The sequence below is a fragment of the Pleurodeles waltl genome, chromosome 1_2 (assembly GCF_031143425.1).
Source record: "Pleurodeles waltl isolate 20211129_DDA chromosome 1_2, aPleWal1.hap1.20221129, whole genome shotgun sequence".
Lineage (NCBI taxonomy): Eukaryota > Metazoa > Chordata > Amphibia > Caudata > Salamandridae > Pleurodeles > Pleurodeles waltl.
Genome location: NC_090437.1, coordinates 1,238,884,861 through 1,238,902,020, shown reverse-complemented (window position 1 = coordinate 1,238,902,020; position 17,160 = coordinate 1,238,884,861). Strand labels below are relative to the sequence as shown.

The window sequence follows — 17,160 nt, the reverse complement described above, 5'->3', positions numbered from 1 at the left end:
ATACCTAGAAAAGAATCTGATTCATTCAAACAAATTGGAGACAGAATGGCCCAAATTGGCAAAAATGCAATGAATGGAGGTTTGGTAAAGAAGGAGTCTGCCCCAGCCCTTCTGACAGTGCAAGAAAAGGGAAGCTGTGGCGCAGCAGATAAAAACCTCAGTACTGATGTGTGGGCTGAAGCCCCAAGTGATCCTCCAGAACCTGCAGTGAATATAACAAAGGGCCTCAAAAACGTCCTGCTGATCATAAAACAGGGAAAGAAAGAGAAAGGGTGCAGTTTAAATGAAAAATGTTATTTGCAAGAAAAGTCATACTTGTTTCTTTTGCAGATCCTACCACGTTTCGCCACTGTCCCCGAGTGTGCTGTGTGGTCCCCCTTCCGGTGTGTGCGTGTGGGGTCAGGGAAGGGTCCGAATCCCCAACCTGAACCTGGCTGAGTAAAGTGCCAGCACCATGGATCCATTTTGCGCAAACTGCGCCTTCAGTTCAAGTTCAACTTGTTTGATTGCATTCTTCCCCTGGAACTGAGCTGTGTTTTATTTTATTTTTTTTTCCCTCTCATATGGAACTCTGACTTTTGCTTATCTTCCAGCAAACCTTTCAGGTGGACCGTGCACCTTTACATGAGCAGAACTCATGCCACATCAAATTGCTAACACTGTTGAATTAGAGACTCATTCAGAGTATAAAAATTGCTCAGTCTTTTCTATGTAGATGTATCTGATGTGAAAGGTTATGAGATCAATGTGTTAATTCACTTCTATTGCTTTACAGGGATTGCTTTGATCATTCAAATCTGACTTACTGATAATGTTTTTTTTGTGCCGATGTTTTTTGTTTTTGTTTGAAACAAGAGATATGTGAAACAAAAATTCATTGGTCAAAGGGCGGAATGTACTGCCATTTGATAAAGTTTGTTTTGACCAATGACTTTGTGTTTCACCACTGCGCATATTAGTTGCTCAATGTTCACCAGTAGCACATGGTATGTTTTGTTCAGTTTAGCCGCCTATAGGCTTTGACATGGCATTAGCCATTACTTTCTGTATTCAGTTGAGCCGCCTATGAGCTTTGACATCGCATTAGCCATTACATTCTGTATTCTGCCTATTGGCTTTGACATGCTGTATCCAGTCTAGCCGCCTATTGGCTTTGACATTGCATTCCTATTGACTTTGACATGATGTATTCAGTTTAGCTGCCTATTGACTTTGACATGCTATTAGATATTCTGCCTATTGGCTTTGACATGATATCATATATTACATTTTGTATTCAGCTCCGCTGCCTATTGGCTTTGACATGATATCATATATTACATTTTGTATTCAGCTCCGCTACCTATTGGCTTTGACATGATATTATACATTACATTTTGTATTCAGCTCAGCTGCCTATTGGCTTTGACATGATATTATACATTGCATTTTGTATTCAGCTCAGCTGCCTATGGGCTTTGACATGATATAAGACATTGCATTTTGTATTCAGCTTAGATGCTTATTGGCTTTGACATGACACTAGACATTGCATTTGATATTTAGGTTAGCTGCCCATTGCCTTTAACGTGGAGTTAGACATTGCAGTTGAGAATCCAAGCTGTATTTTTCCAAGCTGTGTTTTTGCACCAGAGAACCAAGATGTTTTTCTCACAGTAGACTAGACATGATAAGAGAGAGTACATGGGTGTTGTTTTTCTCTTCGCTTGAGCTTGGGAACAGGAGTAGTCTTGGAGACCTGGCCAGTCTCCAAAAGGCTTGCTCAGTTTCCCAGGTCTGAGAGGAGGGGGCACACCTTTGTAACGAATGTAACAGGCTGCAGAGGGTCAGATTCGAATCTGCCGGACCTCGTGCTGGAGCTTGGCGCCAGCTGCCAGCAATCCCGTGTGGGTAGATGAATCTCTCTTTCTCGCGGCTGACAGGGGTCATCAGCTTGCAGACCTTAGAAAGATGAAGCTGTAGATAGTTCCCACACGGTGAAGTATTTGTTTTGCTTTGCATTCAATATCTTATAAATATAACCTGCTGTGTATATTGCAAACTGATATATTTTGTTTGATTAACGCGGACTTGAAAGCTACTAATTCGTCATACATAAAATATTGTGGTTGGGGAAGAATTAACAACAATAAAAGTCTTCTTTGACCTCAGAAGTGCATTTCTGTTGTGTTATGTTAGTGCTTAGAAACTAGATAAGAGGAAAGCACTACACTACCTAAGCTAAGTTAGAGCACAGCATGATAAGCCCTAATCCGCCCTTCAGGATTCCCCCCTGGTACGACATCACCCCCATATCTGAGCAAGGAAGCTTGTTGTCTATAGAGACACCACCCCCATGTAGGCCAGGGCATTGGTAGTCTCACCAAGCAGCTGTAGCAAAATCAATCAGCATGCGGTTGTGGTCATCTGGCTGTAATCTCCCTCTAACGTGCATGGGACTGAAAAGTGTACTTGTAATAAAACAGCGTATGTTCTAAGAAAATGTCCCCACGTAAGGATGTGTGTTTCTGTGCACGTAGGAGACGAAGTGTACCACTTTGCCGGCAACACTATCTCGCTGCAGCCTTGAGGAAAGCACAAAGTGAAAAGAATATCTTGCTAAGAAAATAAATGCTTTCCTACGTAAAAGAACAATTAGATAAAGAAAATAAAACACCACAACAAATGTGGCCTATGCTGAAATAATACAAATGAAGCAGAATAAAATGTAACTGGGCTAAAGGGCACAAGCAGCAGGCCTAGTTGCTAAATAACGTGCTTAGAGGCATCACTAAAATGGCTATACAACAATGGTTGAGGTGGAACTATACCCCAAAACATTAACGTTTTGGGTATTGTCCTACCCCATTCAAATTGCTTCATCCATGCTCATCACCATACAATAGCAGCATGGTGGCCCATACTGACGAACAAGTACTCAAGGTGCTTACTCCACCCATCTCTCCTTTACACAGTCTAGTGAGAACACAACACTATGCCACGCAAGATTGTCTGAGCAGCAGCAACAAGAATAGTCAGGTTTAACCCCTTAGCTGCTGGGCCTTTTCCCCCCCAGTGCTGAGCCCTTTTTTGGCTATTTGGGGTAGTTCGCGCTTAGGGCTTCATAACTTTTTGTCCACATAAGCTAACCACGCCAAATTTGCGTCCTTTTTTTTCCAACATCCTAGGGATTCAAATGGTACCCAGAGTTGGTGGTTTCCCCTGGAGGAGACCAAGAAAATAGCCAAAATACAGTGAAAATTTTGTTTTTTCCAAAAAAATGGGAAAAAAGGGCTGCCGAAGAAGGCTTGTGGTTTTTTCCCTGAAAATGCCATCAACAAAGGGTTTCTGGTGCTGAAATCAATATCTTCCCACCTTCCCACCTCAGGAACGGGCAGACTTGAATCAGAAAACCACATTTTTCAACACAAATTTGGCATTTTACTGGGACATACCCCATTTCTACTATATTTGGTGCTTTCAGCCTCCTTCCAGTTAGTGACAGGAATGGGTGTGAAACCAATGCTGGATCCCGGAATGCTAAACATTTCTGTAAACTAGACAAAATTCTTAATTCAGCAAGGGGTCATTTGTGTAGATCCTACAAGGTTTTCCTACAGAAAATAACAGCTGAAATAAAAAAATATTGAAATTGAGCGGAAAACAACAGCCATTTTTCTTTATGTTTTACTCTGTAACTTTTTCCTGCGATGTCAGATTTCTGAAAGCAATATACCGTTTTGTCTGCTGGACTCTTCTGGTTGCTGGGATATAAAGGGCTTGTAGGTTCATCAAGAACCCTAGGTACCCAGAGCCAATAAATGAGCTGCACCCTGCAGTTGGTTTTCATTCTATACTGGGTATACAGCAATTCATTTGCTGAAATATGAAGAGTGAAAAAGAGGTATCAAGAAAACCTTTGCATTTCCAAAATGGGATCAAGATAAGGTTTTGAGGAGCAGTGGCTATTTGCACATCGCTGAATTCCGAGGTGCCCATACTAGCATGTGAATTGCAGGGCATTTCTCAAATAGACGTCTTTTTTACACACTCTCTTATATTTGGAAGGAAAAAATGTAGAGAAAGATAAGGGGCAATAACACTTGTTTTGCTATTCTATGTTCCCCCAAGGTAGGCCTAGTGCCCGCAACAGGAAATGCCCCAAAACACAACATGGACACATCCTATTTTTTTTATAGAAAACACAGCTGTTTTTTCCAAAGTGCCTACCTGTAGATTTTGGCCTCTAGCTCAGCCGGCACATAGGGAAACCTACCAAACCTGTGCATTTCTGAAAACTAGAGACCTAGGGGAATCCAAGGAGGGGTGACTTGCGGGGCTCGGACCAGGTTCTGTTACCCAGAATCCTTTGCAAACCTCAAAAAGTGGCTAAAAAAACAAGTTTTCCTCACATTTCGGTGACAGAAAGTTCTGGAATCTGAGAGGATCCTCAAATTTCCTTCCACCCAGCGTTCCCCCAAGTCTCCCGATAAAAATGATACCTCACTTGTTTGGGTAGGCCTAGCGCCCGCGACAGTAAACACCCCAAAGCACAACGTTGACACATCCAAATTTTTTGAAGAAAACAGAGGTGTTTTTTGCGAAGTGCCTACCTGTAGATTTTGGCCTCTAGCTCAGCCGGCACCTAGGGAAACCTACCAAACCTGTGCATTTCTGAAAACTAGAGACCTAGGGGAATCCAAGGAGGGGTGACTTGCGGGGCTCGGACCAGGTTCTGTTACCCAGAATCCTTTGCAAACCTCAAAAAGTGGCTAAAAAAACAAGTTTTCCTCACATTTCGGTGACAGAAAGTTCTGGAATCTGAGAGGAGCCACAAATTTCCTTCCACCCAGCGTTCCCCCAAGTCTCCCGATAAATATGATACCTCACTTGTGTGGTTAGGCCTGGTGCCTGCGACAGGAATAGATCACCCGGCGTTCCCCCAAGTCTCCCGATAAAAATGATACCTCACTTGTGTGGGTAGGCCTAGCGCCCGCGACAGGAAATGCCCCAAAACAGAACGTGGACACATCACATTTTTTCATAGAAAACAGTGCCTACCTGTGGATTTTGGCCTCTAGCTCAGCCGGCACCTGGGGAAACCTAGCAAACCAGCACATTTTTGAAAACTAGAAACCCAGGGGAATCCAAGATGAGGTGACTTGTGGGGCTCGGACCAGGTTCTGTTACCCAGAATCCTTTGCAAACCTCAAAATGTGGCTAAAATAACATGTTTTCCTCACATTTCGGTGACAGAAAGTTCTGGAATCTGAGAGGAGCCACAAATTTCCTTCCACCCAGCGTTCCCCCAAGTCTCCCGATAAATATGATACCTCACTTGTGTGGTTAGGCCTGGTGCCTGCGACAGGAATAGATCACACAACGGTCAATGTTGGTCCTTACGTGAGGCAGCTGTTGACCCTGGGGTGATCCATTCCTGACGCAGGCACTAGGTGTAGGCACTCAAGTGGGGAAGTGTTTTTATCAGGACAGGTGAGGAGTCACTGGGTGGTAGGAATGTTGTGGATCCCAGCATATTCCTGTAGTTTGTGTGACAGAAATGCGAGAAAAATAGAGTTTTTTTTCAACATTTCAGCTTTGCAGGGTATTCTGGGTAAGAAAACTTTGGGGAATCCACACAAGTCACACCTCTGTGGACTCCCCCGAATGTCTAGTTTCCAGAAATGTTTGGGTTTAGTGTGTTTCTCTATATGGCCGCCGAATCCAGGACCAAAAACACAGGTGCCTGCCTTACAAAACCAGTTTGTTTTGCCATAGACAATTTTGATGTCTCCACAATATGATTTGGATGGTGGAATTTGGGGCTGAACTAAATTGGGGAGCTCCCAAGAGAGCACTCTCTCTCTGCTTGCCGCCGCATTCACCTGCTCTCTGGGTTGGCCTAACCCACTTTTACCCAGTTGCACGAACAGCTTGCGAAGGGACAGCAGGACTGTCCTCATCACCTCCCTCATAATGTACTGGAAGAGGAGTTTTCGAATGGGACTCCTCTGACTGAAAAATCACTCCCAGAGTCTGCGCCATTGTCCTATCCCTCAGATGCTGTCTCAGTATCTGATGTCTCAGTCTCTGATCCTATGTCAGAGCGGTCCTCTATAACCCGAGTGCAGGCAGCAGTCATCCAGGAGAAGTGTGGCTCAATGGTTAGAGCGGCAGACCCTGAAGCAGAGAACTGGCTCAAGACCAGGGTTCAAGTCCCGCTTCGGCAGGTATTGGGCTCAATTCCCCTTGACCAGATAATTCTCGCCTCGGTGCCTAATCTAATTCATGGGTCCCACTCTGCAACTCTGGGCAATAGCTTGCTTAATCTCCACAACGGCCCCAACAGCGCTTGGATGCCTGGCTTCACCCTGGGGGTGCCCAGGAGTGGGCACCTCACAGGGAAAAGCCAGGAGGGATTCCATAGCGGTATGAGTACAGCGCCTTGAGACCCTAACGGGTGAGTAGTGCGCTATACAAGTGCAAATTTACATTTACATCCATCAAGATGCCATCTCTGCTATTGGCTAAACTGTTGCTCTAAAACACTAGCCTACGTAGACAGTCACAAAATCGATGGTGTGTGTGAGATACGTGCAACAGTAGAGGCCACCTTACCTGCGCTTCTTCCCTCAATCAGCACGTACTTTCAAGACACTCAAAAAACACCTTGTCACATACCATTCATCACAGTCTTTAGCACCTCCTGCGCCCAGTCCAACAATGATTATTGGTGCTCCCACTCCCTCCTCCTCGGATTCCCTCATTACCACCCAGCAAAAGTGCCCTTCATCTCTCCATAGACTTTACTAATGTACTCAGCTATTTACATAAAATACAGATGTGCTCTTTGCAGTAGGCATATAAACCTTCTGCGCTTCTTTATGGCACTAAAACTGCCACTAGACAAGTCGGACCCTTTTCCCCCCAGGGAAACCACACACATATTGACAAAAGTGATATATATATGACAGCCAACCACCTGAAACTCAACTCAAGCAAAACCGAAATAATCCTCTTTGGCCCACACAAAAACACCTGGGACCCCCCATGGTGGCCCACCACGCTAGGCCCAGCACCCACCCCCGCCAACCACGCACGCAACCTCAGCATCATCCTAGACTCCTCCCTCTCGATGACCCAACAAATCAACGCTCTTACCTCCTCATGCTTCAACAAACTCCGTATACTGAAAAACGTTCAAATGGATCCCCACAGAGACCAGAAAAACTGTCACTCACGCACTCATCAGCAGCAGGCTTGATTACGGAAACACCCTCTACGTCGGCACCACTCTAAAACTCAAGCGCAAACTACACGCATCCAGAACTCAGCAGCACGACTCATCCTCGACCTCCGCCGACACGAACACATCTCTCCACACCTCAAATCCCTCCACTGGCTCCCCATTGACAAAAGGATCACCTTCAAGATCCTCATCCTCGCACACAAATCACTCCACAACACAGGCCCTGCCTACCTCAACGAGAGTCACCTTCCACACCCCCACACGAAACGTCCGCTCAGCTGACCTCTCTCGCGCCTCTGTCCCCCGCATCAAACACACAACCACCGGGGGCAGATCCTTCTCCTACCTTGCACCCAAAACCTGGAACGCACTCACAACCCACCTTCGCAAGACCCAAAACCTACTTCTTTTCAGGAAGGGCCTCAAAACCTGGCTTTTTGAACAGTGAACCTCCCAGCCCCTTTCCCTCCCCCCGCCCCCCCCCCCCCCCAGCGCCTTGAGACCCTCACAGGTGAGTAGCGCGCTTTATAAATCTCTTTGATACAGATCTACCTCTATATATATATATATATATATATATATATATATATATATACATAGATATATCTATAGATATATCCATGTACCTAGATATATCTATCTACATAGATATATATAGATATATATATATATATATACATATATTTTTTTTTAGTTGTTCTATGGTTTCCTTGGGGGCCAAAATGGCCCCCAGGGAAACCCTACAACATCTAAAAAAAAATTGCCCCAACAGGGGATCACCCTGCCCACGGGCGACCCCCTGTCATTTCATTTTTTTTTTTCATTTTTTTTTTTTTTTTAAACAAAATCCCCGTTTTCCGGGGGGGCCGCCCCCCAAAAGTGAAATCCCTGGTGTCTAGTGGGGTTTCCTGGCCCCCGATCGCAGCTGTGCTGCGATCGGGGGCCAGGAAACCGTTTCAGAAGGCCTCGTAAGAAAGGGGAGACTCTCCCCTTTCTTACGAGGCCTTCTAAAACTGTTTCTGGCCAGGAAACACTTTCAGGAAGGCCTCGTAAGAAAGGGGAGGCTCTCCCCTTTCTTACGAGGCCTTCCCGAACGTGGAAAAGGCCGTTTTCCCCATCAAAGCAGGAAGCGGCCGCAAGGCTGCTTCCTGCTTTGATGGGGAAAACACCTTGGAAACGTCAGCGCGGCGCGCTGACGTCACAAAGGGGCGGGTGGGGGGCGGGGGGAGAAACGGTAGCTTCCGTGTCTCCCGGGGGGAGTAAAAAAAATAATAAAAATCCTCGGGTGCGACGCACCCGAGGATTTATTAATGCCCTTCCTGGTGTCGGCCACTGGTCGTGACCCGCACCAGGGAGGGTGTGTGGGCGTCGGCCGCACCAAAGCGGTTAACAGTTCCTATGAGAAGGCAGATGCGGCAGAACCTCGACCCAGTGTAGGGAAGCAGTTAGAACCTATACAGAGGGGAAGGGGTTGCATGAATGGATGGTGTGGCCTTGTATTTCTCATCTACCCTGCTACAAAATGTCCAAACTGTGCCATCTGGTTTTATGTGTTATACAGGTCTTGCCTATCAGACATTTCTCTCATAAGTGCAGTTTTGTTATCAGGACACAAGCATTGTGCTTCATTTTCCAGGAGCCTGTAAAGCACACTGTGTACTTTTAAAAAACGGCCTCTACCCACACTCTATGTATAGCAGTTCTGCATTCAGGGGCAAAAAACATCCACTCCTCACATTCAGACTGCTGAATGTCAAGCAGTCAGTGCTTGAAATAGGCAGGTACTCTCTGGTACTGAGTACCTGCACTTATATAATTTGAAAGGGAGAGTCCCAGCACTTCTCACAACTGCTTCAATACATTTAATGGGAGAGTACCAGCACTTCTCAAGAGCAAACAGGTACTTTGAATGGTGAGTACCTGCACTTTTATATTTCTGTTTAAAGCACTCCGATCAGTCTATAGGATACAGACACACATGCACAGCATGTGTTGGTCACATATCCCTTTTCAAGTGCATGCATTGGTGAAGCAACAAACTAAATGAATGAGCTAATCATGCCCTGAGAAACTAGGACATGAATACTACAAAAATATATGTCATCCGACAACCAGCAGCACTGCCACAACCCTTAACACCAAAATATAGAAAACACTAAAAACTACCTGAAGGCAACCCTGAAATATAAAATGCTTCTGTATTCTGCTCTCTCTAATCAAAGAGTCTCTGACCCCTTTTACTCTTACGACCCCATCTAAAGTTTGCCAGGTCATACTTAAAATCAAATCGTCCAGCTTATCCGCTAAATCTTGCACAGGGCTGTTCTTTAAATATTGCTCTGACATTCCCACACCACACACGTTGGAAAATGTTGAGGTTTCCTCACTTCAACAAAATGAAGTCCTAGCTGTCCCACGAAATGCAATATCTTCTGAACACTGGGAAAACACTATGGGCCCAACACGACTGGAAGACTACTGGTCCCACTACAACCAACAGCACACCAGGGTCGGGATCTTACAACTCCAAAGCGTTGAGGAAAACTGTAATATCCTATATAAGCAAAACTTTGTCTTATCACAATCCATGGCCTTCTATCAACCTTACATAATATAAGAAGCTGTCGCGTAACATCATCTGATTAAGGAGAAATCAAACCATTCATCTTGTTTAACAAGCTATACCATGCAATTGCCCTTGACTGCTTGGAGAAATGGCAGTGGTGTCACAATGGACCTTAAAGCACATATGCAGGCAACAGAATAAAATCAGATGGCATTAAGATCTTTCAGCAGCGAAGGAACTGAGCTGAGCAAACGAACTATACTCTGGATGACAGTGATCTTAGTATTTACACAGGCATGAAATACGAAAAAAACAGAAAATGTTCCTCATAGCCTTCCACATTTGGACACTTTCTGGACATCCCATTATGGGCCACATGTACGAACCTTTAGAACTGTGATTTCCTAAATGCAATTCCATGCGAACCGCAATTAGGAAAGCACAATTCCAAATGTACGAAACTCCAATGAATTTCTTTGCGATTCCCAGTGGGTCACAAATAGACCTACCTTATTCATAATAATGAGGGAGGTCGCAATTTGTGACGCAATTGGAATCGCAAAAATCACAGGGATGGTGACCTGCTGGGGTCAGCAGACCACCATGTCTGTGATTGCTTTTAAATAAAGCAATGTTTTATATTTATTTTTAAAGGCAGCCTGTTTTCCTTAAAGGAAAACCGGATGCTTTCAACCCCTTCGCTGCCAGGGCTTTTCCCCTCCTGTGCAGAGCCTTTTTTTTGGCTATTTGGGGCAGTTTGCGCTTAGGCCCTCATAACTTTTTCTCCACATAAGCTACCCATGCCACATTTGCGTACTTTTTTTCCAACATCCTAGGGATTCTATAGGTTCCCAGACTTTGTGGGTTCCCCTGAAGGAGACCAAGAAATTAGCCAAAATACAGCAAACATTTCATTTTGTTTAAAAAAAAAAAAAAAAGAAAATGGGAAAAAAGGGCTGCAGAAGAAGTCTTGTGTTTTTTTCCCCTGAAAATGGCATCAACAAAGGGTTTGCTGTGGTAACATCACTATCTTTCCAGCTTTCAGGAACAGACAGACTTGAATTAGAAAACCCCATTTTTCAACACAATTTTGACATTTTACTGGGACATACCCCATTTTTACGCTTTCAGCCTCCTTCCAGTTAGTGACAGAAATGGGTGAGAAACCAATGCTGGATCCCAGAAATCTAAACATTTCTGAAAGGTACACAAAAGTCGGAATTCAGCAAGGGGTCATTTGTGTAGATCCTATAAGTGTTTCCTACAGAAAATAACAGCTGAAATAAAAGAATATTGAAATTGATGTGAAAAAAACAGCCATTTTTCTCCACGTTTTATTCTGTAACTTTTTCCTGCTATGTCAAATTTTTGAAAGCAATATACCGTTACGTCTGCTGGACTCTTTTGGTTGCGGGGATATATAAGGCTTGCAGGTTCATCAAGATTCCTAGGTACCCAGAGCCAATAAATGAGCTGCACCTTGCAATGGGTTTTCATTCTATACCGGGTATACAGCAATTAATTTGTGAAAAATAGGTATCAAGAAAACCTTTGTATTTCTAAAATGGCCACAAGATAAGGTGTTGAGAAGCAATGGTTATTTGCACATCTCTGAATTTAGGGGTGCCCATACTAGCATGTGAATTACAGGGCATTTTTTTTTTACAGACTGTCTTACATTTGGAAGGAAAAAATGTAGAGAAAGACAAGGGGCAATAACACTTGTTTTGCTATTCTGTGTTCCCCCAAGTCTCCCAATAAAAATGGTACCTCACTTGCGTGGGTAGGCCTAGCGCCCGCGTCAGGAAATGCCACAAAACACAACGTGGACACATCACATTTTCACAAAGAAAACAGAGCTGTTTTTTGCAAAGTGCCTAGCTGTGGATTTTGGCCTCTAGCTCAGCCGGCACCTAGGAAAACCTAGCAAACCTGGACAGTTTTGAAAACTAGACACCTAGGGGAATCCAAGATGGGGTGACTTGTGGGGCTCTGACCAGGTTCTGTTACCCAGAATCCTTTCCAAACCTCAACATTTGGCCAAAAAAAACAGTTTTTCCTCTCATTTCAGGGACAGAAAGTTCTGGAATCTGAGAGGAGCCACAAATTTCCTTCCACCTAGCATCCCCCTAAGTCTGCCAATAAAATGGTACCTCACTTGTGGGGGTAGGCCTAGCACCCGCGACAGGAAATACCCCAAAACACTATCTGGACACATCAAAATTATCAATACAAAACTACCTGTTTTTGCGGGGGGAACCTGCGTTTTTGGTCCTGGGCTCAGCAGCCGTCTGGAGAACCCTACCAAACCCAGACATTTCTGAAAACTAGACACCCGAGGCAGTCCAGGGAGGTGTGACTTGCGTGGATCCCCCAATGTTTTCTTACCCAGAATCCAGAGCAAACCTCAAATTTAGCTAACAAATCACATTTTTCCCACATTTCTGTGTGGGATCACCGCACTGGGACAAATTTCATACCACCCAACTTTCCCCTCCCGGTAAAAACAATACCTCATTTGTGTAGGTGGGCCAAGTGCTTGTAAAATGGAAGAGCCAAAAACATGTCGATATTGAGGGGGGACCAAAGGGGGTCCAAAAGGGCAGTTTGCAAAAAAATATTTTTAGGCTGACAAGTGCAGCAGAATTTTCATCGGTATAGATGAGACAATGCTGGGTGGTAGGAATTTTGTGGATTCCTGCAGATTCCTGAAGGTTCCATCACAAAAACGTGGGAAAAATGTGTGATTTCCAGCAAAGTTAGAGGCTTGCAGGGCATTGTGGGTACGAAAATGGTGCAGGGTGCATGTGAAAAACACCACCCTGGAATTACCCAGATGTTTAGTTTTCATGTGTGTCTAGGTCTTGTGGGTTTTTCTACATGGCAGCGTCCCAAAGTCCATTAAGTGCAGCCCTCACCATTCCAAGTGGGACGATTTTGAGAGTTAGCCAAGCTCTCATGGCCCATATGTAAAACCAAAACCCAAAATAATCAAATGGCTTCTTGCTTGCTGTGGGATAAGATGTTTTAGAGTGTAGGGGAGAGCTGAAACCCTGTTACCCCCTTCAGTTGGGGTGGGGGCATAACCAGGCTCATAATGGTTGGTAGCCACCACCCCAATATATATATAATTTTTTTATTCCCTGGCATCTAGTAGACTTTCTGCCCCTCTCCCCTCCCCGGGGTGTGGATCAGGGGTAATTGCCCCATCTGCCCACTGGTTGGCAGAACAACTTTACCCCCATTTATTTGGGGTGGGGGTATGGCCATACCCCCACCCTCTTTTTTGGGAAAAAAAACTTCCCTGGTCTCTAGTGGGCTTTCTGCCCCCCCCCCCTTTGGTGGCAGATGGGCCTTCCAAAAATAGGCCAATCTGCTGGGGCAGATATGGCCAACAGTAATGTGCCCTCATGGGGTGCGACCATTACCCAAGGGGCTGCCCCTCTAAAGAAAACACACACACCAATCCCTGGTGCCTACGTGGTTTCTGCCCCCCCCCCCGGAGCAGATCGGCCTAATAACAATAGGCCGATCTGACCCTTGCCTGAGGGGTCACTCCCCTTGTGTGAAATTGGCGCAAAAAAAGCTGAGCTTCCAGCGCGATGGGTAAGTGGCCTCTGATGAGGTCAGCTGGCGAATGCGTGCTGATGTCATCAGACATCACTGAGGGGGTCGGGGGTGGAAGGGTAAGGGCTTCCCCTTCCATCCCTGCCTTGGGGGGGTGGGAGGGAAGCCCACTCCTCTGAGCTCAGTGCAGAGGACGTAATGGTTACGTCCTCGGCACATGAGCACTGTGCTGTTGGACGTAAGCATAACATCCACGGCTCAGAAGGGAGTTAAAAAGCAAAAAATTAAAACGTTTCAGTTTAATTTTTTAAGAGTAGGCAGTGGTCATTGAGACCACTGCCTACTCCTAAAAAACGTTTTTGCATGCACAAGCAGGAAGGGTTTCCCTGACGACCCCTTCCCCTTTGCGAATGGGTTAGCACCAATTTGAAATTGGTACCAACTGTGATTGTTTTGACGATTACATTCACGGTCACAAAACAATCATACATTCCACTTGCGACTCGCAATTAGGAAGGGACGCCCTTGACACACCCCTTTCTAACTGCAACTCAAACCTATTTTGCCATCGGGTAACTAGATTACTGAATCGCAAAATAGCATTTGTACATACCAAAATGCTTTTCTCTGTGCACTGACTGCGCACAGAAAAAAGCATTGTACATCTGGCCCTTAATACTTTTACCAATGAACTAAACATGATGGAATGGAATCTCACCCACAGAAATTTGCATTGAAGACTGATTTTATTTCAAAACTTTAATGTTTTTGCAAACCAAACGTCTCCATGAAAGACCTTCCTGCTTCATTGCCTGCTGACATCGCGACATATTGATGCTTTTATGTGGTGCGAACTTCGCCTAAAGGCATCCGTGCGCCTTTCGTAAGCACCTGAACAATTATTTTTGCAATTTTATACAGCGCGAACTTTATTTTATAAGCAAGGGGAGATTAAGTGATTTGGCCAGAATATCAGTAAATTGAGCCGACGCGGGACTCAAAACGGACACGGACCCCTCCCTGGCCGACCCACCCAAAAGTCGTCAGCTGTAGCAGTAACTCCACAATTACATTAAACAAGGTCAGATTTTGGATTCCGTCAGCCACGTGCTGCATCATATGCTGGTGTCTGGGCTGCGCGTGCAATTATCGTGGCCTAAACTGCATGCCGCCCACGTGCTCCTAGTGCTTGGGATAGTGCCAACCTAGCCTGCTGCTGCCTCTACTGACCCTTAAAAATCATACCTCCCATGTGCACGTGCGATTCTACATCTACTTTCTCCCAGCTTCCCGAGTACTTCTACCGACACCACTGTGTGTACTATTTTTCTGCATAAGTACACAGGAAGGTTACCTTCACGTGGTTATCAACGGCCGCACAGCCCGCCAATCTTTTAGCTTCCTCTGCCATCCTGCTGCACACTGCGCTTAGAAGCCTCCGGCTCGGATTCATGTGTGAAGTGCAACTAACATGGCACGGCAAGAACTGCGCATGTCAATCTGCGTGAAGGCCGATCCTGTCCCGAGGAGATACCATGGTAGGTTCAGGCAAAATGCATTTTGTGGCTCCGAGATTCTAGCGTCCTCTAGCGGAGACGATACATATGTAGGACGTTTGTCATTGATACGAAATGAAATGTTTGCCTGACTCCAACATGTCACCTTGAACCAATGTAGTCAATTGTGTGTAATATCCATGGAAACCGTCGCAGGCGAAGTGCGTTCTCTGTTGTGAAAGCGTCTTCCGCTAAGCAAAGGAACAAGCATTGGCAAAAGCCAATATGTCTATTTCTGACCCATTTGCTTTGCCAGTGCCTTCTGCCGATGCCGTGCAACGTTGGGGAAAGGGAAAATGCTTTGTGCCGATGCTGTGCAGCATTAGCAAAAAATAACAAATGCTCCATGACGCTGGGAGCTACGGTCAAACATTTCACTATTCTTCAGAATACACTCGCACACTGTGCATTACATCATATTCTGTTAACCACTTCCTAACAACTGCACATTATGTACTTCCTGTTCAGAGTACAACATTTTCTCGCTATCACATCAAGAATTTTAGATTCTATTAAGGACGCAACGATTACCAAACCGCTGAGGCCATAATATCCTCCAAACGAGAACCAGTGGAAAAAGCCTTAGAGGCCACGGCTCTGTTAACGCATATGACTTAATTGGAAAATATTAATGAATGTTTATGTATTTTGAATAAACAAAATTGGTAGAAAATGATTAACGTAGAAAAATAATGTGCACGTTTGAAATTGTGACCTCGAAGACTGGCCACCAGAATTCACGATTTGTACTAAATGAGTAATTAATATACATGAAATATTGAAAACGTATAAGATTTATGTAGTAAGATGTCATATTGAGAGTTATAACCTATGTCTTGCAATAATTGTAGGCCTTAACTTAGCGAGTGTCTTGACCTAGTCTTGCCAGGCCTCATTGTAGGAGGCTGGCCTGGCTTATAGTGGGTACTTTGTGGTACTTACACCTTGTGCCAGGTCCAGTTTTCCCTTATTAGTAGAATAGAGGTGTTCTAGCAGCTTAGGCTGATAGAGGAAGCTATAGCAGAGCAGCTTAGGCTGAACTAGGAGACATGCAAAGCTCCTATTATACCACTTATATAATATAGCACAATATTATAAGAAAATACAATACTCAGAGTTACTAAAAATAAAGGTACTTTATTTTAGTGACAATATGCCAATAGTTTCTCAGAGGATATCCTCACTTGGGAAGTAAGTAATATACACAAATTATATGTACACAACCCAAATCAGGTAAGTAACAGTAAGAAAAGTAGTGCAACCAATGTAGAATCACAACAGAATGCAATAGGTAGAAATAGGCCTAGGGGCAACACAAACCATATACTCCAAAAGTGGAATGCGAACTACGAATGGACCCCAGGCCTAGTGTAGGTTGTAAAGGGTCGCTGGGACTGTTAGAAAACACTAAGGGTGTCCAAGATACCCAACCCCAAGACCCTGAATAGTAGGAGTAAAGTTACCCTACTACCCCAGAAAGACAGTATAGTTGAGATAGGGGATTCTGCAAGAACAACAACTGCCAGCAAAACACTGAAGACGGATTCCTGGACCTGAGGATCTGTAAAGGAAGGGTACCAAGTCCAAGAGTAACGCTAGTGTCCGGGGGGGGGTGCAGGAGCCCACTAAACCCCGGATGAAGGTGCAAAAGGGCTGCCTCCAGGTGGAAGCAGCCAAAGATTCTGCAACAACAGAAGGTGCCAGGAACTTATCCTTTGGTCAGAAGATGTCCCACGATGTGCTGGAGGATGCAGAGTTGTTTCCACGCAGAAAGACCGCAAACAAGCCTTGCTAGCTGCAAGAGTCACGGTTGAGGATTTTGGGTGCTGCTGGGGCCCAGAAAGGACCAGGATATCACCACTTGGAGGAGAAGACAGAGGGGGCACTCAGCAACTCAAAGAGCCCCCGCAAAAGCAGGCAGCACCCACAGAAGTACCGGAGCAGGTACTTAGAAGATGTGAGGACAGCAGTCCACTCTGAGTCACAAAAGAGGGTCCCACGACGTCGGAGTCCAACTCAGCGAGTTGGGCAATGCAGGACGGAGTGCTGGGGACCCAGGCTAGGCTGTGCACAAAGGAATCTTCGGAAAAGTGCACAGAAGCCGGAGCAGCTGCAGATCACGCAGCACACAGGATTACTCTCTGGCATGGGGAGGCAAGGACTTACCTCAACCAAATTTGAACAGAAGGGCCATTGGACTGTGAAAGACACTTGGACCCAGCTCGCTTGTTCCAGGGACCACG

The 17,160-nt window shown here is 45.2% G+C and overlaps 1 protein-coding gene across 1 annotated transcript in view; it reads right to left on the bottom strand.

Moving 5' to 3' along the window:
- The window catches only part of RPIA (ribose 5-phosphate isomerase A), a 145,098-nt gene extending 130,191 nt beyond the window's left edge, over positions 1-14,907 (bottom strand). The window contains exon 1 of the mRNA XM_069204603.1: positions 14,716-14,907. Coding sequence (XP_069060704.1) covers positions 14,716-14,814 — 99 coding nt within the window. The 5' untranslated portion in view covers positions 14,815-14,907. The remainder of the gene's footprint in view (positions 1-14,715) is intronic.
- Positions 14,908-17,160: the final 2,253 nt, after the last annotated feature.